The 24,251-nt window shown below is 42.5% G+C and overlaps 1 protein-coding gene across 3 annotated transcripts in view; it reads left to right on the plus strand.

Moving 5' to 3' along the window:
* ANKRD28 (ankyrin repeat domain 28) overlaps nt 1-24,251 on the plus strand; it is a 229,716-nt gene that overhangs the window by 152,595 nt on the left and 52,870 nt on the right. For all 3 annotated transcript variants that reach the window (XM_048838497.2, XM_048838499.2, XM_048838495.2), the window contains 6 exons: nt 1,613-1,825; nt 7,289-7,367; nt 9,133-9,247; nt 9,715-9,797; nt 18,358-18,421; nt 21,408-21,476. In XM_048838497.2, coding sequence (XP_048694454.1) covers nt 1,613-1,825; nt 7,289-7,367; nt 9,133-9,247; nt 9,715-9,797; nt 18,358-18,421; nt 21,408-21,476 — 623 coding nt within the window. The remainder of the gene's footprint in view (nt 1-1,612; nt 1,826-7,288; nt 7,368-9,132; nt 9,248-9,714; nt 9,798-18,357; nt 18,422-21,407; nt 21,477-24,251) is intronic.

Raw genomic sequence — 24,251 nt, forward strand, 5'->3', positions numbered from 1 at the left:
TTCTGCATATTTTATTGGTCAAAATAACAGTATCACATCAGTTTGTTATTTTAGTAATTTATTTCAAAATAGTATTTTTGAAATACCGCGGTTACCGCTGTTGGCCCTGGGCAGCTGGGCTCCGGCTGTCTCAAATTCTGCGTGGAAAAAATAAAATTCTGCACAGAACATTAATTCTGTGTAAATTCTGCATTGTGCAATGGTGCAGAATTCCATCAGGAGTAAAATTTTAGTTTTAAGTTCCTAATGTTCATTTTGGGAGAGCAGCTCTGCTGTTTAAATACTCAACCCTCCTCTGTGAGGTTCTTGTCCATTAAAAGGAATCTGCAAAAATAATTTGCAAAAGATAGAAGAACATTTTTCACTTGTAACTGGAGTTGTCAGAGCACATTGCCCCTGCGGACCAACACTCACCTACTTTTCTGCTTTGTTTTTCTAGATTATTACTATGTATTTGGAACTGGCAGTAAGGAATTGAGGGAGGTGGAGTCATTGGCACTTGTCTGTCAGTAATGTGATAACTTTTGAGCACTGCATCCATTCAATTCCAAAATTTCAGGGAATATTTTAGGCATCAATGAACTAACCCTATTGATTTTGGTGAAAATTGGAAAAAACAAAAGAGGGAAATGGGGGCATGTGGAGCCATTTGCATTCACCTAGCACACCCAGCAGTTCAGCCACTTCTGTAATTGTCTGTAGATTAAAGAGCTGATTGATGGTAGCTATTAACATGTTCCAGCATAATGTATGGACTAGGGGTATTCACAGAGCCCTGGCATGGGGGATGAATTGGTGGCACACAGAACCCTTGCCGGGGTTGGGGGAGAATGGATGACCCTGGCAGTGGAGAGAATGAGGGACATTGGTATGGGAGAAAGGGATGGATAGAGATGCACACAGAGACCCTGGCATGTGGCAGAAGAGTGAATGGGGCAAGGAGAGCACAGGGGTCCTTGCTTGGGGTTGGAATTGAGAGACCCTAGTATTGGGGGAAGAAACACTGAGGGCACACCGCCTCTCGCATGAAAGGTAGGTTGCAGAGAGCCTCTGAAATAGAAGGTGATGGGAGTGTGGCACACAGGCAGCATGAGGAGCGGCTAAGGAATGCGAGGAGCCTCTCTTGCATGCAGTGGGATGTGCCTACAAAAACAAGAAGGTGTGCGACCCTCTATATTGTACAGTCTTGATGATTAGATCAAGGGAAGAGTATGTACATGCCACCAGTGTCTCTGCATTATAGGAGCTTTGGGGGCTCATACAATCAAGGTACATGATCCCAACAATGTGGACTTGTTGTGATAATAAACTTAGAGAATTCTATTTACAAGTGGCAGAATACCTTCCTTTCCCACAACCACTACCAAACACTTCAATTATCTCCTCTCAGAGAGGTTGAAAAGTATTCCATTCTAAAGTTTTTTGGTCAAGGAAATCCAGTCCAGAACACATTTAATGTACTGTTTTGTGATATTCCAGAATGCAATGAAGACATCCTGCATAACAACAAAAGATGTTCTTTTGTACCTAGTTAAATACTGTTGCATGATGGCATAAAAGAAGTGTGGTAGAATTTCACAATATCTTACTAATTGTCTTTTTTCCCCATTAGATGAATGAACCAAATGCCTACGGAAATACTCCGCTTCATGTAGCTTGCTACAATGGACAAGATGTTGTAGTAAATGAACTTATAGACTGTGGTGCTAATGTAAATCAGATGAATGAGAGAGGTTTTACACCTTTGCACTTTGCTGCTGCATCAACACATGGAGCATTGTGTTTAGAACTTTTGGTCTGTAATGGAGCAGATGTAAATATGAAGGTAAGGAAATTAATCTAAAGGTGGATTCAATAAGTTGTAACATACGATACATCTATGTCTTTATATCAGATATTATAATTTAAATTACAAGGTTTAATATATTTTTATTACAATAGTACCTATATACCCATCAGGATTGTGGAACCTTGTTGTGCTAGGGGTTCTACAGACAACGAGTAAATGACAGTCCTTGCCCCAAAGACCTTACAGTCTAATTTAAGATGAAATGCAAATAGTGGGTATACAATCTGAAGGAATAAGGGGGGAAAGATGAGGGAGACAATGAAAGAACATGCATTTAGATGGGCCCACTAAATAAGATAAATGTCAGAAGTCCATATTGGCCATTATCTGTTAGAAGTGTCCCATATGCATAACAGTAAAAGCTGGTTTTGAGAAGAAATTTTTAAAGAGGTTAGTAGTTTTACAGAATATTTCTGAGAGTGCTCCATAAATAAGAACCAGTGTGGAAGAAATCACACAACTGTTTGTGGGAGAAATATACACAGGCAAACGAGGCTGGCATCTTTAGTAGAGCGGTGAAGGGCAACAGAAGATTCTAGAGTCAATAAATAGGGAGGGGTTGAGTTGTGAAGGGCCTTAAAGGTAAGGAACCAAAACTTTTACTTGATGCAGTGCAGACCTAGCCAGTCGAAGGACTCAGATTGCTGGCTGACATGGTCAGGATATTAGTGGCCCCAAATGGACTGAGAGAAAAAATGTACTCATGGCCATAATTCCATGGCTGTAGGACTTGCCATAGAATCCACCTCTGTTGAAAATATTTCCTTTGACTTATAAAATTTAAATTTCTAACCCTTATGGTTGCAAAAATAAGTTTGAATATAGAAAAATGCTATGAGGTCTTCCTAAGTTTGCAAACTAAGAGCCCTGAAACAGCTATCAGAGAGAGGTGGGAACTGCCCTATTTTAGTATGAGGTGCGCTCAAGTCTGATGATGACAGTTGTCCTCATAAACATTCAGGTAATGTGCCTGTCCATTTGTTATTGGTGTGTGGCTGGCTATTAAGGTAGAGACAAGGGGAAATTGGGTTTTTTTATGGAACTTAGAGTTCAAATGTCATAAACACCCTCCCTCCCCCCCGCAAAATCTGGTTATCTCTGCTCCTGCCCACAAATGGGAGGAACTAGAGAGATACATCCCTCCAAAAACAGCAACTACCTCCAAAATCCTGTGCTGCCTCCCATGCCTTTCCAGATGCCGAAAGCGCTAATTGGTCCCATTCCTTGCTACCAAAATGTCTAGCATGAGGACTAAGGGGAGCAGGTTCTATGGAGCAGCAAGAAGTGGCTTATTGATAGATACACCAGAGGTCTTCTCAGTTAGCTACAGGCTCTGATGTCTGGCTGGAGGACATCTGATCCATACAAGTTTCCAGATTTATTTTAAATAAATTAGGTTAACAAAAGCCATAAAAATAAATGTATGAGCAAATTGTATTAAAATAATTTGGGAAGCTAGCAGATCCTGGTCAGCTATCAACTCCAAGAATAACCTGGCACACTCAATCTCAAAGCCAGCTGATATTTATATTTCAGCCAAATGGGTGATACTGGAAAAGTCAGATCATTCCCAGGTTGAAAACCAATATTTAAACTACTATTCTTATGCCCAATATCTTTTTCTCTCCACCCTCCTAAACATAGGGTTCATCTTTGAGTGATGGTACCTATTGTATTCCACTAGGGGTTTACTCATGTGCACCATGCACCCAGAGTTGGAGAGTTTGAAAGTAGTGTCTGTTAGTCTGTGCATGTGCCTTGGCTTGCCTTGTGCTTCTGTCCAATGCAATAAAGGGCGGGATGGACTGACTGCGTCTCCAGTTCCTTCTCACCACTGCAAGTTCCAGGTCGGAACCTTCATCGTCCTCGTCTGATGCAATTGTAAAAAGCATAGTTGTAAATAGTTTTAGCAGTTTTAACTGTAGTTTTACTAGTTTTATTTCTTTCCCGGTTTTAGTAATTAATAGTTTTAATGTTAGTTTAGAGTAGACTTTAGGGACTTCTCTGCTGCCCCAAGCAGCGTGCAGATATTGGATTATGCCCAGAGCTCCAGGCTACAAACTCTGCGCCTCCTGTATGCAATCTTTCTCGATCAGCGATGACCTCCAACACTGCCTCTGCTGTCTGGGAGAAGCTCACGTCACAGCTAATTCAGCGAGGCGTGTGCCTCCCACGACTATGTCCGACTCCACTGCCATCAGAACCACCCCCGCTGACCCGATAGCATGGCTTATTTGGGAGATTAGGATGCAATCCCATAAGCATGGGACTAAATCTTCCTGAAAATCCAAGGAAATCAACATTCCCTCCACCAGTTCGGCCCAAGACAGTGGAATGCATTTTAAGTCCCACAGGTACAAGAAGATGATCCATTAACAATGGGATCCAGCAGTTCCAAGCAATGAACAGTTGGTACCGCCATCTCCAGCACTCCAAAAACACAAGACTCTTCTGTGCCGGGGAAGAACCTCAGCACTGGTACCGATGACGGGAAAAGAGAGCGTGCCCCTCACACCAACGAGATCCAGATCCTTGGCTGCATCCCAGAACTTTGTTGCTTTGCTGGATCCATTTGCAGGAAGGGTATATATGAGCTCACAAGAGAAGTTTAAGGGCCTGATCTCTCTTACACTGGTATAAATGCAGTGTAATTGCATTAAAATTAATGGAAATACTATGCGTTTATATTGATGTAACTAAGATTGGTATTTCTCTTCTGCTTTGCTGATGGTTATTTAATTAAAATGGGAATTCTCTTTTTTGCAGGGAAGGAGGGAGATTGACTTTGTAGTAGCTTTACTTTGCAGAGGTGGTTGTAGTAGTGTTAACTTTTCAGTAATAGAGTATTCCAGCTCCGCGCAGTCAATTCTGGTTTTCAGATATTGAGTAGGATGATTGTTCCCTGTTTTAGGGACAAATACCCACTTTATATTCCTTGTTTTCGCGAAGGATTATTCCTTTAGTTAAAAGAGCAGGATTTTATATTGTTGTGGTTTTTTGTTTCTTTAGACTACTCTTATTCAGTAGAGTTTATTGTAAAACTTTTCAGCAGTATGTATAGAGGATTTCAGCTGTGCTCAATTTTTTATTTTTAAATATAATCTTGATTTTTGGCTTTTAATGCTAAAGTTCAAAATATTTGTACAGTTTTTGGCAACTGTCATAAAAATACAATATTCTATTTATAATCACAAATATATTACTTTGTAAGTTTAGATTCTACTATAATTCTTTCCACTGTTATCTACATGATTTTTAGAGATGTAGAGGGGGCATAGGTGGGCATCTGGGATAGGTGGAAGATGTATGTGTGCATATGCTGTGAACCTTGATCACTGGGTGTTCTGGAGACTTTGAAATGTTCACTCCATTCTTGTTGGCTTCACCTCTGGGAGGAAAGCATACAAGAGATTAGTGAGCTAGCAGAAAGTTTGAACTTTTGATATGTTTCCCCCTTCATCCATTTTCCATAGGAGGGGGGAAATATCGATTGTTTTGGCAGGTACAAAATTGTCACTATCCATACAGTAATTTAGATCTTTAAATCCTAGCAACTACTGCTCAACACTATTCCTTTCCTGCAACATTCAGTCTAAAAAGAGTATAGCAAACTCAAATAACGATTTTGCACGTGTAGAAGTATATTATCGGATGTATATGGGAAACTATAAATTGTATTTGAACTAGTATCAGCTGGATTCTTGAAAAGAAATGGTCTCAGTGATCTGAGTAGACTGGATATATCTAATTTTAAGTGAAGCCAAGTTTAGGCATGGATGGTTGACCACTTGAGAATACCTGGTGTTCTGGGCTGCTTGTTGCTGTGTAATAACAATGGCTTCTCCTAGATATTTTTGTGTTTTGGAAAAAAAATAAGTATTTTATAGACATATATTGCCTGATAGTACATTATACAAGAGACTTGTGTTTTAATCTTCTATTATCTCACTTCATTGAGCTTCAGTGAATGCAACCAAATAACAATTAGCCTGCAGCTATTTAACCGTGGGCTATGATCATGTCAGATGTCATAAGCTTAGCGAGGGCAGGCTTGATCGGTACTTAGATGGAAGACTTCCAAGGAAGAAAGGAAATATTTGAAAGGCTCATATTTTTGGTGCAGTGGAGTGAAGCTGCTGTTCATTGTCTAAGGAATCTGTTCTTGTAGTTCTGTGTATACTTCTTCTCAACTTATTTATTTTAGAATACTTTATATATTAAAAAAAAACAAAAAACCCAAAACTCTTGGAGGAAGTATAATATTCCTAAAATCTTACCTGTATGTTCTGGTTCTGAATTTAATTGCACACCATCAAAATATTTAGTGGGGAGGTTCCCACAGCAAGTTCACCTTTGTCCCCTTGCAATAGGGAATTTTGTGTTAATTAACTGCATACAGTAGAATGAATACGTTGTGTATGTGCACCTACGGAAATAGAAAATGGTATAATTTTATATAGTAATATGATGGTTGCAAATTAGTGTCACATTGCCTAGTATTTTTTGTGTGTGTGTAACTTTTTTTTGTGTGCATATAGGTTTTTCATTAACCTGTAATGTGCTAACTATGGACTAAATTTCATAGGAGAGACAGTTTATGAATGCATTTAGATAGTGCTTTTAAAAACTAGAATCCCCTCCGTGTTAAAGTTGACCTAATTTCAGGGTACCTTTTTTGGGTGAGTGGTTAATTGTACTTTTCATGTGTGTGTCAAATGTGCAGTACCCTCTGTGGTTGAATAAAAAGAAAAGGAGTACTTGTGGCGCCTTACAGCTCACTTCATCGGATGCTTTCGATGTTGTAGCTCACGAAAGTTTATGCTCAAATAAATTTGTTAGTCTCTAAGGTGCCACAAGTATTCCTTTTCTTTTTGCGAATACAGACTAACCCAGCTGCTACTCTGAAACCTGTAGTTGAATAGTTCGCCTTAAGGATTATTTGTGGTTTGTGATGAATTACTTATGAGTTTCATTTTAAAGTAACATCAAAGAAACAGATTAATATTTTAATGTCAGTCTTCTAACACTTTGTAATGTTCTATAATAAGGTTCTCGTATTCAGACTGAATACAAGTCACTTCTTTAAAATAAGCTTTATTTTTTTGGCTTAAGATTTAGGGAGGAAGTAAATGTAGTTCTTGGTGCTAAGACTGTCTGCTGCCACTATCCTCTTGTTTGTCCTAAAGGCATAATTCTGAGTGAGTGTGCATCATTGAGTTGTCAATAGAGCTGGAGAAGGGATTAACAAGAACAAGATAACAGCAGTGTTGAATAGCCTGTAATGTCTCCTGGGTTTGTTACTACCAGCAATTGTTTTATAGTAGTGTGGAGAGGGAATTGATGGTGTTGGTGGGAAAGGATCACTTCTCCTTGCTAATTTTGATAGATAAATGTAGCTGGCTATGGGTTGATAGTTTTTTATTTTTGTTTTATTCCCAGAGTAAAGATGGGAAAACGCCATTGCATATGACAGCAATCCATGGTAGATTTTCAAGATCACAAACCATCATCCAGAATGGTAAAAAGAAAAAAAGTATTTATGTACATATATTGAAATGTTAATGACATTTTCACATTCTTATTTTGCTATGGCCAGTATTTCAGTTAGTGAGGTTTTTATACCCTGATAAGATGCGTATAGACCCTACCCATCTATAGCTTCACTTTAAGGATGGAAAAGCAAGGGTATTTGTATCATTGTCCCTTTTCTACAGCATTGAGTTACAGAAACAGTTTGCCCTCTACAGTAGTGGTTCTCAAACTATTGTACTGGTGACCCCTTTTATACAGTAAGCCTCCATATGCGACCCCCCCCTTATAAATTAAAAACACTTTTAAAATATTTAACACTATTATAAATGCTGGAGGCATAGCAGGGCTTGGGGGTGGAGGCTGACAGCTTGCAACCCCCCACATAAAATCCTCGTGATCCCCTGAAGGGTCACGACCCCCAGTTTGAGAACCCCTGCTCTACAGATAAATGACGAGACCCGCATTTACTTCGCTGTCCATTATACTCCTGATGGAATTCTGCACCACTGCAGAATGCAGAATTTGCACAGAATTAATGTTCCCTGCAGAATTTTATTTTTTCACGCAGAATTTGTGATTTCCACCAAAATGCTTCCTTTTTCCAGTTTTGTGTGTTTCAAATGTATTACAATGGAACCACAAGTATCCTGTCTAATAGGGACCAGAGCCAGATCGGATGACCAAAAATCCACATAAACTGGGGAGTGGGCAGGGTTGCCACCCATCCAGGTTTTACCCAGACAGATCAGTTTTTGGCTTCTCTGTCAGAGTGCCATTTAGGGTTGCCAGGTGCCTGGTTTTCGACCAGAAAGTCCAGTGTAAAAGGGTACCTGGCAACCCTAGGGCACCCAAACCAAAAGTCTTGTTATTGCGGGGGAGGGGTAGAGGTGGGATGCTGAGCAAGTGCTGGGGGCAGGGCCTCAAGGGAAGATGTGTAGCAGGGGCAGGGCCTTGGGGAAGTGGGGCTTCAAGAGTCCAGTTACTAGCAATTAGAAACCCTAACCAAAAGTCTGGTTATTGTGGGCTGGGCGGAGACTCCAGATTATTAACCCATGCGAGCCCCTGCTCTGTTGGGGCTGCCTCTTACCTGCAGGCAGGCTCCTTGAGACGATCCCATGAGCAATGGGGACCGGGCTTTGGGGAGAAGAGGTGTGAGCGACGGGGGCAGGGCTCGGGTGTCCGGTCACCAACAGCTAGAAGGGTGGCAACCCTAGTGGTGGGTGCTCTAGGTGTCAGCCCCTAGCGGCTGGTGGTTTGGTTAATAAGGAGAGCAAGATAATGGAGGCTTGGTTAAACTAGGTTCTGTTGTATTTAATTTCACGGAAACAAGATAACTGCCAATAAAAATACCTCAAGTTTTGTATTAATATGCCTAGTAAGGAATCTGTTTGTCAAAAAAACATTTTCTGAATCTTTTTGGTTGTCTGTATTGTTACAGACATACTTTCTGGCAGGTATTTTGAAATATTTTACAAAAATTGAAACTGGCATGATTATACCATGTTATTTTGACAAATAAAAATTTGCAGAATTTTAAAATATTATGCACAAAATTTTTAATTTTTTGGCGTAGAATTCCTTAGGAGTACCATTAGTACTCAATACCACTGAAACATTTTAAATTTTTAAACCAAAAAAATCATTCCATCACATTACTTGTACTTTAAACTTATTAATCTTTAACACCATTTTGCTAACAAACATATGCACATGTACCATTTTGTGCATTCACACTAACTTTTATATTGTAGGAGCTGAAATAGACTGTGAAGATAAGAATGGAAATACACCTTTGCACATCGCAGCTAGATATGGTCATGAGCTACTAATTAACACTCTAATTACAAGTGGTGCTGACACTGCAAAGTAAGTTACTGACTTGGATATAGGCTAAAATAGTTCAGAAATGCATTAATTAGTAAGCCAGAGTAATGTATTGTTTCACATTTCTTTCTTAGCTCTTTAAATGTTCAACATGAGATTAGAAATGCATTCAGTCATATTCTTTGCAGATACTGTATCTTGTTATAGTGTCACATCTCATTGTTGTTTAAACAATCAGAAAAGAAGTAGTAGACTGTGTTGCCAACTTGTACTTCAATATAATAGTTGAAATATGCAAGCCAAAACCTCATGCATTTTAACTGTCTGTCATGAATGAATGCATTATTTTTAGATTGAAAGCAAGCTTCTTAACATATTAAGAGATTTCCTTAGATCTAATCATTCTAATTAGATTTTGTTGTGGAAACCCTATATATGTGCAATTTGGCATGCAATCTTGATTCTTTTATTGTAATGAGACTATGATGTCTGATTATGCTGTATCTTAGGAGGGGTGTACATGGGATGTTTCCTCTCCATTTGGCAGCATTAAGTGGATTTTCAGATTGTTGCAGAAAGCTCCTTTCATCAGGTAGGATACTCTTTTAAAAATGTGTTGTGGTTACTACATATACATTAACCTTTTAGTATTTTCAGTTATATTTCACAATATTTAAGCCCTTTTTCAGTAGTACATAGAAATAATCAGTTAGCTTATTTATAGCTGAGGATTGTGCTAGCTAGTCTGAGCTACTTTGCATAGTTAAAGATGGAGCAAGCTTTCTGTGGTAAACCTAAATTTCAAAACTTGTAAAACTTAGCCAGAACTGAAGCAATATGCCTGAAATTTCAAGTGTGATCTTATGCACATATTTTCTGGAGGGATTGAGACAAACTAGACAAGTAGTTTAGGAACTATAGTGGTTCAAAACATGTGGTGATTTCACTTTAACATCTTCTTTACTTGCTCCTCGAACGCCAAATTGTCATGATTCCAGTACAACTTTGCCTAGAATAGTGCTGTTCAACCTGTGACTCTCCATGCTTTAACCTGTATGCCTTGAGGGCAACTGCATTAAGAACAATGTTTGTATTTGATTATGAATTAAAAACATATTCCCTGAGCAGCGCTCTGCAACTTTCAAACTGAAGTGTTTAATCAACCCCCTCACTATGAAGAAACTGTACAGGGTACTGCTTCCCCTGTGACCCCTGGATCAGCTCTGCTGTGAGCTGGGATTATGCTGAAAGGTGTCAGTCCCCTTTCAGCTGAATACCTACTGCATGGCAAGGAAGGGAAGACGTACTAATTTTGGCAGCTCCATAGTCTGCTTCCCTGATGAGATATGGAAACTCCAGGGGGCTCAAAAGGGAAGCTTGACTGTCTTGAGCCTAGGAGAGTGATTATCAAAAGGAGGACTCCCTTCCACACCACAGGGAAGTGTGGAAGCCTAGGAGAAGGGGAAAAGGAAGAGAAGCTGAGGAACCAAAATGTAGGCGTGTTGATTCTCTTCTCCAGCATCTTGCTGTAATTTGCACCAGCTGACAACTGTCCATTAGGTACCATGTGCAGCTGTAGGATAGGCAAAGCTTAGCATGCTCCAGCCACTTCCCCTTTCTGTCACAGTGCAAAGTTGTACTAGATGTATACCTACAGGAGACTTCCCCATGTCAAGGTAATCTCCATCAGAGGACTTGCAGATGATTTCCATTCTCTGTGTTAGTTGCACAAAGGGATGTGGACCAGCACACATAATCTAAAGCAGTGGTTCTTAACTTGTGGTGCATGCACCCCCAGGGGGTATGAGATGCCCTTTCTGGGGGTGCGAGACATGCCAGGTTTTTTTTAGAAGGTAAATAATCGAAAACACAAATTAAGAACAGGAACGTAAGTACAACTACTTTGTTTCATCAAACCGATGTATTTATTAACATTATACTTTAATGATTACTGTAATATACAAACAAAAATATATCTAGGTTTAAAGGTTTAAATATATCTACTTCAATGATTTTTGATAAGGGGTGCGAGAACATATTTTGAAAACCAAAGGGCTGCAGTAAAGGTTAAGAACCACTGATCTAAAGCATCAGTCATGGTTGCTTGACGATTTAAAAATTATATGTGCAGCACTCAGTCTGAAAAGATTGGACACCAGGAGCCTAGAAACTCCTGTTTAATAAGTTGATGTTATTGAAGATTGGTATCTTTGACTAGTGTATTTTTTTGCAGGGAGGAGGGTGAAATTAGTTGATTCATATATTAAGAACCCCTCTGGAATCTGAATTCATCCATCACAGTGATGCAAAGCTTGCAAAGTCTGCTTGTCCCTATATGGATGACCATTATGGAGACAGTGGTGTCAGGCAAGGTATTAGTGTGATGAGATGGACTGTTCAGTGAGCAGAACTGAGAAATACTTTGTACTTTGGGTGAGGCCTCCTAGGGGGTTAATGAGAGGGAGAGTGCCAAATAGGGGCAGTAGAGACAGCCCATATTAGTAATCTAGGGACCACTTCTCAAATCAGATCACTAACTAGCTTTATGTGCCCTCTCTATGCGAGAGGGAAATGGAGATGGGACACATACCTAGGGTCCATCCAGTTTGGGATGAAGAAAGAGGGGAAGCATAGTGGGGGAAAATGTGGGGAGAACTGGAATTCATCTCTGTGTAGTTCACTAATTCCGGTCACTAAGAAATTCTTAAATTAAGGAAAAAACAAAACAAAAAAAATTGAATCCCAGCAAAAAAACCTGAAATTGGAGTTATCGTTGTGAACATCTATCAGTTATTTGAAAGGGAAACTCTTAAGAGAATATTTGAGAAAACTACAACTATAAATGTAGCTTGGAAATTGTATTGAACTATAACTTTAATTTTAAATAATGATTAAGTATGGACTTGCACTGTTAAAGTCACTCAGACAACTGTAATTCTCCTAGTCCTTCACTGATATTCCATCCTGCATGCCTGTAATACATTGTGCCTAAAACAGTGGCATTTTAGTGAAAGAAATCTTGATAGGTCACTTGGGAACATGGGAATTGCCATACTGGATCAGACCAGTGGTCCATCTAGTCCAGTATCGTGTTTGACAGAAGTCAGTGCCAGATGTTTAGGAGGAAAGTACAAGAAACTCTTCAATGGACAGTTGTGGACTAGTTTTCTCACTGGGAAGTTTCTTTCTAACCCTACTTCAGTGGTTAGCTAAAGCCCTGAAGCATGAGTTTTTCTTGGGGTAGGAGGTACTCTAATGCAACTTAATGTTCTCATTATCCATTTGAATTTCTAATCCTTTTTTGAACCCTATTAAACTCTCGGCCTCTGTGATATTTGGGGTAATGAGTTTACAAGTTAATTTTGTGGTGTGCACAAAAGCATTTCTTCTTCTTCGAGTGGTTGCTCATGTGCATTCCACAATAGATGTGCGTGCGTGCCATGTGCACAGTTGCCGGAAGTTTTTCCCCTAGCAGTACCCGTAGGGGAGAGCGCCCCCCATGACCCCTGGAGTGGTGCCTGCCTGGCGTGGTATAAGGGAAGCTGCGTGCTCCCCCCCACCCTCAGTTCCTTCTTGCCACCAGTGAAGGTGCGTCAGAACTGCTCTGCTCCGCTCCAGCTTTGCTGTAGCTCGTCCCCAGAACTGTTCATTCGTTCAGCATTAGTACCTGTAGTTAGATAGCTGTTTAGTTGGTCAGTGAGCCCGAGCCGGGGCATGCCCCGCGCCCCGGGATTTAAGTTGTATGGCTCTTGTAGGCATTTTGTGCCAAGAAGTGACCCGCACGCAGACTGTTTGTGCTGCTTGGGAGAAACCTATATCAGCGAAAGGTGGAAGATTTGCAAGTCATTTAAGCCGCGGACTAAAAGAGAAAGGGATATTAGGCTCTGGGCCATCCTGATGGAGTTGGCGCTGACTCCGACCCCAGCACGCCGCTCCGAACTGGTACCCGGCACCGCGGCGTCGGTACACAGCCACCCTCCGGTGCCATCAACCAGTCGGCACCGCTCCTCACTCACGGGCACGCCAAGAGGGCCAGGAAGACTCCCTTTTCGCAGCGGCACCGAGGGAAGTCTGGGACAGAGGCTAGGCCCATGTCAGGCAGTCCTCGATTCCCACTGGGCCCCAGGCCTCTGACTCACATTGAGCAGAGTAGCCCAGCCCCTTTGGAACAGGCCTCTCCAGATGTCCAGATGCCGTCCATGCCTGAAGCCCTCCAGGTGGCCTGGGACAAGGTCTGAACCAGTACATGGTGAAGCTCAAGTTCTGCATGGTCTCTCTGGCCTCCATCATCCCCTCCCTGGATCCCAGGGACTGGTACGCTGCCCTCGATCTACAGGATGCATACTTCTACAACCACATATTTGAGGGGCACAGGCACTTCCTCCATTTCGTGGTGGGACAGAATCATTACCAATTCACGGTCCTCCCGTTTGGTCTGTCCACTGCCCCCACGGTGTTTACAAAATACATGTCAGTGGTAGTGGCCTACCTCAGACGGCGAGGGGTCCAGATATTTTCCTATCTGGATGACTGGCTTGTCAAGGACACCTCCCAGTCACAGGTGAGGGATCACATGGCGCTCCTCCTGTCCACGTGCACTGCCTTGGGCCTATTGGTAAACAACACCAAGTCCATGTTAGTCCCGCTCCAATGCATAGAGTTTATCAGGGTGCTCCTGGACGCAGTGTTGGCCAGGGCCTCTCTCCTGCCAGTCAGATTCGAGACCCTGAAAACTCTCATGGATTTGGTCACAAGGTTCCCGGTAACAACAGCCAGGGTTTGCCTACAACTCTTGGGTCACATGTTGGCATGCACGTACATGGTCCGTTATGCCAGGCTCAGGATGAGGCCCCTCCAGCTCTGGTTGGCCTCGAAGTTCTCCCAGGCCACGGACAGGATGGACAAGGTCCTCACCGTGCTGGACTCTGTGATCACCTCCCTACGGTGGTGGTCCGCCCCAAACAACATGCTCCAAGGGGTCCCGTTAAGGGACAGGGCTCCGTCGTTGGAGCTGGTGTCCGATGTGTCCGACCTGGGTTGGGGGGCCCATGTGGGGAACTTTCAAACCCAAGGCCTGCGGTCGGCTCAAGACCTGACCTTACATATAAACGTCAAGGAGCTCAGGCCGGTGCGGCTGGCATGTATGGCCTTCCGCTCACACCTGGAGGGCAAGGTAGTCAGGGTCCTCACGGACTCAATGTTCTATACCAACAGGCAAGGCGGGGCCCAATCCTCTGCCCTCTGCTGCAAAGCCCTCAGGCTATGGGACTTCTGTATAGCCCACGACATCCACTTGAAGGCCTTCCACCTACCGGGCGCCTGGAACGAGAGGGGGGATTGCTTGTGCAAGGACTTTTCCTCACAACACGAGTGGTCCCTGCTCCTGGAAGTGGCCCACCGGCGATGCCCCCGGTTCTGCTCCGGGGGGCCTGGGGAGGGGTGCTATCTCCGATGTCTTTCTCCTGTCCTGGTCAGGCCAGCTTCTCTAACCTTTTCCCCCGTTCCCTCTAATCAGCAGGGTCCTGGAGAAGATAGACAGACAAGGCCCGGGTCCTCCTGATTGTCCTGGTGTGGCCCAGGCAGCATTGGTATGGGACCCTCATGGGCCTGGCAGTAGCTCCGTCTTGGCTGCTGCTGCTCCGCCCAGACCTGCTTCTCAGGACCAGGGCCGCCTCCTCCACCCCAACCTGGTGGCTCTTCACGTCGCGGCATGGCTGCTCAGTGGTTAGGTGGAGAGGAAAGAACGAGCTCAGAGCAGGTGCAGCACATCCTCCTCGAAAGTAGATGGCCCTGTGCTTATTTGGTGAAGTGGTCCCAGTTTTCTAGGTGTGCGGTGGACCAGGGTGTCTCCCCGGTGACCGCCCTGATCCAGCTTATCCTTGATTACCTCCTCCACCTGAGGACCCAGGCCCTGGTGCCCTCGTCAGTCAAGGTTCACCTGGCAGCCATATCGGCCTTCCATCCGCTGGTGCAAGGGTACACAGTATTTTCCCATGCTATGACTGGCAGGTTCCTTAAGGGTTTGGATCATCTTTTTCCGTATTCTAGACACCCGTTCTCGCAGTCTAAACCTGGTGTTGGCTCGTCTCATGGGGCCCCCGTCTGAACCAGTGGCCATGTGCTCCTGGGCTCACCTCTCGTGGAAGGTGGCCTTCCTGGTTGCAGTCATGTCGGCCAGGTGAGTCTCGGAGCTCAGGGTCCTGATATCCGAGCCGCCTTTACACAAAGACAAGGTCCAGCTCCGCCCACACCCCGCATTCCTCCCGAAGGTGGTCTCCGCCTACCACATGGGTCAGGACATTTTTCTACTGGTCCTCTGCCCCAAGCCTCACGCATCCAGTGAGGAGCGCCGTCTCCACACGCTCAATGTGCAGTGGGCTCTGGCTTTCTACCTCAAGCGGACCAAGCCATTCAGAAAGTCCTCACAACTGTTCGTCGCCTCGGCTGAGTGCGTGAGGGGCCAGCCGATTTCCACTCAGTGGCTTTCCAATCGGATCACTTTGTGAATCCGTTCCTGTTATGAGCTGGCAGGTGTCCCCCCGCCACCCATTGTGAGGGCACGCTCGACTCAGGCGCAGGCCTCATCGGCTGCCTTCGTGGCCCACGTCCCCATCCAGGACATTTGTAGGGCTACCACGTGGTCTTCGGTTCACACGTTCACCTCGCACCATGTGATTGTCCCCCAAACCAGGGATGATGCCAGGTTCGGCAGGGCTGTCATCCGTCCTGGGATCTTGTGAACTCCTAACCACCTCCAACAGATATAGCTTGGAATCGCCTATTGTGGAATACACATGAGCAATTACTCGAAGAGGAAAAGACAGTTACCTTTTCCGTAACTGGTGTTCTTTGAGATTTGTTGCTCATGTCTATTCTATATCCCACCCTCCTTCCCCTCTGTCGGAGTTGTCTGGCAAGAAGGAACTGAGGGTGGGGGGAGTGCGCAGCTCCCCTTATACTGCACCAGGCAGGTGCCACTCCACGGGTCGTGGGGGGCACTCCCCCCTGCGGGTACTGCTAGGGGAAAAACTTCCGGCACCGGTGCACATGGCGAGTACGCACACCTATTGTGGAATAGACATGAGCAACGCATCTCGAAGAACGCCACTTATGGAAAAGGTAACTGTCGTCTTTTCTTGGTTCTCAGTTTGCCGCCTTTCAGTTTCATTGTACTTTCTCCGTGCAATTTATTGTTTCATTTCACTTCAGTCACATTCTTTCTTATACTTGGTAAATCCACTATTTTCTTAGGAAGTCTAATTTGGAATTAACATACTTTTGGGGCCATATTCTCTCCTGCACTGAGATTAGTTTGGGTGTGACACTGGGCAAAAAGTTACCCTACCCTGATTGTCATGGAGCCAGTCCCAGTTCATTAGCTTAAATTAGAAAAATCCCTGAATTGCTCTAACATATGCCAGATGACTGTGGACCTTTCCCAGTTGTGAGTTGAAGTACGTCAGGTGAGCCCTGTGAGGTGCGGGTGGGGGGAGTTCTCTCACTTTATTCCACTTGAGAGCTACCAGAACAGAGAAATGGAACCTTTGTAGAAAACAAAGTTGTGTTATACATAAGCATATCTTTTTTTTACCTCCCACTCTGTTCCCCTACTATTAATATTATCTTCGAAGAATGACTTCTTTAAACCCCATGTTCCCCCTCAGCATAGCATGCTTAGAATCATGTATAAAGCACTGTTCTTTTGACTGTGCATGTGTGTGTATGCTAATCAGATAACCGTGCTTTTGATATCCTGACTCCTATGGCGGATTGTCCTGAGTGAGGAAGCATTTAGCAGAGATGTGGGCTGGGTTTGTTTCTTTCTCTTTCTTTTTCTCTTTTTTCCTTTTTGTTCTTTTTTCTCTTCATGAACTGCATAGGGACTTAAAGAAAACAAGAGGTGTTTGCTGTAGTGAGGTAAAACTAACCTATCAACACAAGTAAGGTAATCCAGTTAGATGATCATTGTTGAGTTTTCAGAGTCAGTAGTGTAATGATGTTGTATGTCTTAAGCAGGCCGTCCCTAGGGGTGTACGGGGCCCGGGACATAGGCAACGAGTTTCTAATCTACTGGGGGGTGCTCCCCAAGGCCCCACCCCAGTTCCGCCCCTTCCCCCAAGCGGGCTGCACCTTCACTTCTCGCCCATCCCCCCCAGCGCCTCCTGACACTGTGAAACATCTTATCCACGGTAGGTGCTGAGAGGGAGGGGAATATGCTGATCGGCAGGGCCTGTTGGCGGGCAGAAGGCGCTGGGGGTGAGGGGAGGTTCTGGTTCGGGGGCTGCTCCTCCCTCCCTCCCGCCTGCCGCTCACCTCCCCTTTAGCCTCCTCACCCCGCTTGCCCTCCTGCCTCACCTCCCCACCCACCTCCTGCACGAGGCAGTCACCCCAAGTCAACGAACCCAAGGGACGGCTCTGGTCTTAAGTATTGGATAGTCTCCTAGCAGTTGTTTCTGAGAGCAGTGATACAAAAGCAAAGTTAAGGCTCCATTGGTGACCTTAGTTGTGCATCTCCCTACTTTCAAATATTTGGATTTAAGTTTGATCTTAAATTTGAATTTCCAGGGTTCGTATAACATTTTTTGAGAAAACTACACCATTCTCTAAAGGCCTTTTTCCCCTTGAGTAACTGGTGTTTATAATCTTCACTCCATTTTAACCAAGTTCTTTGCCTGGGAATAGAGAACTAAGCTGAAGGATGAAATAATGTGATTAGCTTCTGGATTTAGTAATGCTGACATTCCCTCCCTTTAAAAGATTGGTATGCAGAACGCTGAATGTTAAGGTGAGTAGTATTAGCTTATGCTTAAAGTTGCTATTGCATTTTTCCATAAATAAATGTTTCAGTATCAGATATAAAAATGTTGGTATTTTTAACAGAAGGGATAAACAAAGACACTCCTATCAGAAATTGCTTTTAGCCCTAATGTCATTAAAGATAAGTTTCCATTGTTACCTTTGTCATTTTTAACGGAATACACATTTCTTGAAATATTGCAAACAACATGGTTTTATTTCAGATGCAGTATATTTTTGTGTTTCAACATTTACTGTTGTAAATAACATAAACTACAGCTTAATTATTGAAGGGCAATTTGGTGAAAGGGTTGAATTACATACATGGTTTCACAATATACTAACTTATTTTGTAGGCTTTGACATAGACACCCCAGATGATTTTGGCAGGACCTGCCTTCATGCAGCTGCAGCTGGAGGGTAGGTAGCAGCTCTGCCTTCACTTTAATTTTTTTTTCTTAAATCGTTGATCCTGACAGTGTTTTTCTCCTCTTTTTTCCCCCAAGGAGCTTTGTAGGTATGAACATAACTTCAAGACGGTGTCTTTCTACAAGCTTTAAAAAGGCATAAACTGCAATTTCTACTCAGTCATCAATCTTTTATTGTAATGACCAACAGAATCAGTTACTCCTGGGGGAATTCTGCATCAGTGCGCGTGCATAGAATTCATGTCCCTCGCAGATTTCTTTGCTTCCCTGCAGAAAAATGACTTCTGATGGGGGAGCAAAGGGAAGCCGCAAGAGTGGTCACAAGCCCCTCCCCGGCAGTGTAGGCAGTTTGGTGCGGGTGCCTGGAGCAGCCGGTAGAGATGTAAATCACCTGGGGGATGGGCGGGGGTGGGTGGTGTGGGTGTGTGACACTCTGTCCCTCTCGCTCGCTATTGCAGCATGTTCGGAATGGAAGGGCAGGGCTTCGGGGTGTTTCTGAGCAGGTAGGTGTAGGACAGGCTCTGCTCCCTCAGGCAGAGCAGAATGCAGCAGCCTGCCTGCTTAGTGAATTATTCCCCTTGTCTTTGTGAATTCCCCAGGAATATAAAATAGGTGTAAAAGTTTTAAGGCTCCTTTACATTGCCAGAGTGCTGTAAAGGACAGTACGGCCTTATAAATGCTTATGTTGCTTTCGTGATTAGAATGGGTCTAACTTTTTGGACTGAAAAAATTTCCTATCAGACTGTACTCCATGAAGTTTGCTAATTCCTTTTCTGGAGATGGTCAGTAGCTAATATAAATTGTGAGTTTGATTTCCCCAGTCTTCACTTTCTCTTCAGTTGTTTGATGTAACGCTGGGCAAATGGCTGCATATATATGTTGCCTAATAACTAGAAATAAAGGGTGAAACCTATCTACATTACTATTAGGCAAGGGGGTTTGGGGATTTCCTCCAGTGTTCCCCACTTCCATTATCCATCCATTATATTGTAGTTTAAATAAATTACTGAAATAATGGAAACCAAAGTGATTATGTTGCATTATTTTGATAAATAAAATATGCAGAATTTTAGAATATTGTGTGCAGAAATTTTAATTTTGTGGTGCAGAATTCCCCCAGGAGTAATCTGTGTTATTCCAGTTTCAGGATTGTCTCAAAATGGATTAATTTTACTTGTATGTTTTACTACCTATAGAAAGTACAGACCATGTTATTTAGGGCTATCATTTACCAGAACCCTATGTTAGGAGCACTTTGGAGACGCATGGTGAAGGGGTATGGTACCACCACCTCACCTGCTTGCTTCGCTTATCCCCTTTCCACTCAGTTGCTTACAGTGGGGCATAGGAGCTGTAATTCTGGGCAGCCCTTTGAAATAGGCTGTACAGAGTTGGGGGAGGGCTCTCTACTGCCTTTCCCCATGCACAATTATGTATGAGCTAGCTACAACTTTACCCTCTGTGTGTATATCTTTATAGTATATGCTGTTTGTTATATTTATAAACATTTGGATATTAGATGACTTCTTTCAGCAAATGAAGGGTGCTAACTTATTTTTGATTATTCACTAAGAAAACATGTTTTAGATGTTTTTACCAGCATGTGAGGGAAGCTGAGGATAGCATGAATGTGCTCACACACAGTAAGAGCCTGGGAAACCTGTATGTTTAGCATATACCTGCACATAGATTTGTCAAGCTAAATTTTGCATACAGTAACAAAGTTCTGGAGTTCAGTTAACCAGAAGCAAGGAAATTTTGATTAATAGTGCTCATGGATGGATTGTGATCTGAAGAATTCAGACCGTAGAAGAACTAGTATTTGACTAGCATTTTTTCTCTAGGTGGGATCTTAAGGAGTGCATGTAAACATATAGGCCTTGATTCTGCAGACACTTCATGCTTGTGACTAAAACCACAATATTAGTCCCATTAACTTTGGCCACCCATTAATAAAGCCAAGCATGTGCACAGGTATTGGGAGGAGCAGTGGATTAGTCACTATAAAATTAGAGTACAGAGTAGCTATTCAATATTGCCTAGAAAAATTGGGCAGTAGATTGTCGTACATGCTCAAGTGCACACAGCTTTCAGGAAATCAAATGGCCAATGCTGCATGCACATATAATTTTAAAGTAATATAATAAAACCAAGTGTAATTTTTATGTTTGGGGATTTTGGGGTGGTTGTTTACTGGTAGAGCCCTGCAAATTGGTGGATATCCACAGACCATTTTTGCGATCGTGAGTGGATGAGGATACACATTTTATATCTAAAGCCCAGCAAATCTGCAGATATCCGTGGATCATTTTTGCAGATCAGATGTGAAATACAAATTTTTTTATCCGCATAGGGCTCTATTTACTGGTATAAAACATTATCCTTGGAATAAAAATTACTTACTTGTGATGTTACCTCACTCCCATCCTCACAGTTAGGCTTCATATCGTAATTGTCCTGTGTCTCTGAAAAATATTCACAGCTATTGCCATAAATATTTTTAAGATAGCGTTCTTCATAATGCAGTATCAAAGATAGCATATACATTGCAAACTTTGTTTTTCCTGTCACTTATTAATTGGCTTTAAAACAAACAAAAATTTATAAGTAAAAACTTGCCACGGGCTGAATCTTGGCAAAAAGCTCTTAGCATGCATTAATTTTTTCTATTAAGTTTCCATCAAATTAGAAGTGTATTTACTACTTGAGGACATTGCTCTTGTTGATTTCAAAAGGCACGCTACATAAACATCAAAATTCCCACATTTGGACCAAGGACAGTTTGTGGTCCTTAATATTTTCTTCTACAACTTTAAAGTCTGTTTTTGGTGGTGTTTTGTATGTAAAATATAGTTTGATTCATTATCAGTAAAAATATTGTTGTGTGATAAATAACTGTACAGAAATTCTGATAGTTTGTAAAGGGCGCTGTGTTCTTGAAAATTTAATTTGCAATCAATGTTGCATTAATTTAATAGGAATTTGGAGTGCCTAAACCTTCTGCTCAACACTGGTGCAGACTTCAACAAAAAGGACAAATTTGGGAGGTAGGACACAACATTCTAAGTGTGTGGAATTTAGAACTTCATTAAAATATGCACATAAGTAGCACAATAGTTCTGTGTGAAGGAGCCCATATTCCATCACAATACATTGCTTTTGGAGTGATTGTATTCATAATAAATTGTTGGGTCCCCATCCAAGCACTACAACCAATTTAGTCTAAGCATCTTATTGAAAGTTTAAGATTATAAAAAAGTCACAAGGTGTTTGATTTGTTACATTCTGTTATATAGTTTTGTGTATTTTAGTATGTATTTGTTTTTTCTTTCAAATTGTCCAATTGATCTCATATGTTACTGTAACTTTAATAAAGATGTTTTTGGTGTAAGGTGCATCCTGATGGGTTTAAGTGGCTCTCAACCTGTAGATTTACTGATTTTTCCTCATTAGCCCATGTGTCAAGGCTATAAATGCTCTTGTGAGCTGTAGCTCACGAAAGCTCATGCTCAAATAAATTGGTTAGTCTCTAAGGTGCCACAAGTACTCCTTTTCTTTTTGCTTCATCAACCTGTTCACTTTGCCACTTCTGAACATTTTGCAATCTTATTTTTTTTTAAAGTAAAATCTAAATTCTTTTAATAAAATAACTTTCCTTTTTACCTCCATCCATCCCTTCTTCATATAGCTTTCTCTTGCTTTTACTCTCACTCTGGACTTTCTTCAAATAACCCACTGCTATTGCTAGCCTCAGATTGTTATTTAAGTGCAGAAAGCATGGTTAGTGCTTGTGAAAGACACTAATTAAAGACAGCCAAAGAGATTACAATCAGAAAGACAATAAGAAGAGATGCTCTGGAAGAACCAGAGGCAAGAATTTATCATAATTTAAAAATATTCTTCATAGCATCAATGGTTTAGTGGAAATGGTCCCTCAGTCCTTGGTTGAGTGACAGGAGTAGGACTCCAGCAGAAGTATCTGACTGTGAATCATGTCTCCGTTTGAAATCCTACTTGCACCCTTGGCTGAGAATAGAGGGGTTAATTGTAGTAGTTTTCCCTGTGGAAGCTGCACTTAAATTTTTGTTGGTCTGCTGATTATATTTCATAGAATCCTAGAATATCAGGGTTGGAAGGGACCTCAGGAGGTCATCTAGTCCAACCCCCTGCTCAAAGCAGGACCAATCCCCAACTAAATCATCCCAGCCAGGGCTTTGTCAAGCCTGACCTTAAAAACTTCAAAGGAAGGGGATTCCACCACCTCCCTAGATAACACATTCCAGTGCTTCACCACCACCCTCCTAGTGAAAAAGTTTTTCCTAACATCCAACTTAAACCTCCCCCACTGCAACTTGAGACCATTATTCCTTGTTCTGTCATCTGCTACCACTGAGAACAGTCTAGATTCATCCTCTTTGGAACCTCCTTTCAGGTAGTTGAAAGCAACTATCAAATCCCCCCTCATTCTTCTCTTCCGCAGACTAAACAATCCCAGTTCCCTCAGCCTCTCCTCATAAGTTGTGTTCCAGTCCCCTAATCATTTTTGTTGCCCTCCACTGGACTCTTTCCAGTTTCTCCACATCCTTCTCGTAGTGTGGGGCCCAAAACTGGACACAGTACTGCAGATGAGGCCTCACCAATGTCGAATAGAGGGGAATGATCACGTCCCTCGATCGGCTGGCAATGCACCTACTTATACATCCCAAAATGCCATTGGCCTTCTTGACAACAAGGGCACACACTGTTGACTCATATCCAACTTCTCGTCCACTGTAACCCCCAGGTCCTTTTCTGCAGAACTGCTGCCTAGTCATTTGGTCCCTAGTCTGTAGCGGTGTGTGGGATTCTTCCGTCCCAAGTGCAGGACTCTGCACTTGTCCTTGTTGAACCTCATCAGATTTCTTTTGGCCCAATCCTCCAATTTGTCTAGGTCCCTCTGTATCCTATCCTTACCCTCCAGCGTATCTACCTCTCCTCCCAGTTTAGTGTTATCTGCAAACTTGCTGAGGGTGCAATCCACACCATCCTCCAGATCATTAATGAAGATATTGAACAAAAGTGGCCCCAGGACCGACCCTTGGGGCACTCCGCTTGATACCGGCTGCCAACTAGACATAGAGCAATTGATCTCTACCCAGCTTTCTATCCACCTTATAGTCCATTCATCCAGCCTATACTTTTTTAACTTGCTGGCAAGTCTACATTAGTGTAAACTTCGAACCTGTAAATTGGTGTCCACGTGGGGAACTGTGGTGCATACTGCTATTCCCAATCCCTGTGTCCAAATTGCGGGATAGTATGAACATGCCCTTAGATCCCTCAGTCACTTGTGTAAAATTTTCAAAAGCACCTAGGTCACTGACTTCTGAAAATTGTTTATATACTATATTATGCTTTGTAATCGTTTTCCCCCCAGGCTGAGTAATTCATCAATATAATATTTCCATGTGAGATTCAAATTTCAAGTTTCTTTAAAATCAAATGCATATTTTAAAAAAATCGTCAGTTGTTTTATTTTCTATACAAGCATATATTTTTGGTACATTAAGACGGGATGAAACAAATAGACACACCGTAGGACTCCACATTACACCTCAGTTTTGTTCTCAAAACCCTACTGAGCACTCCACACAAAATTACTTTAGGTGTTCTGCAGGAAGGGTTAAATTTCACCCTAAATAAACAGTTGCATTTTGTTCCGGTCTTTCTTGGTGGCTTTGCACTATGGATGATCAGATTTGCTCCTGTTTTGTCAGTGAATGGCCTACAATTAAATTGTTTGAACAAATAGATCTTTCAATAATTATTTTTCATTTTCCTGT

Source organism: Caretta caretta, chromosome 2 (assembly GCF_965140235.1).
Source record: "Caretta caretta isolate rCarCar2 chromosome 2, rCarCar1.hap1, whole genome shotgun sequence".
Taxonomy (NCBI): Eukaryota; Metazoa; Chordata; order Testudines; family Cheloniidae; genus Caretta; species Caretta caretta.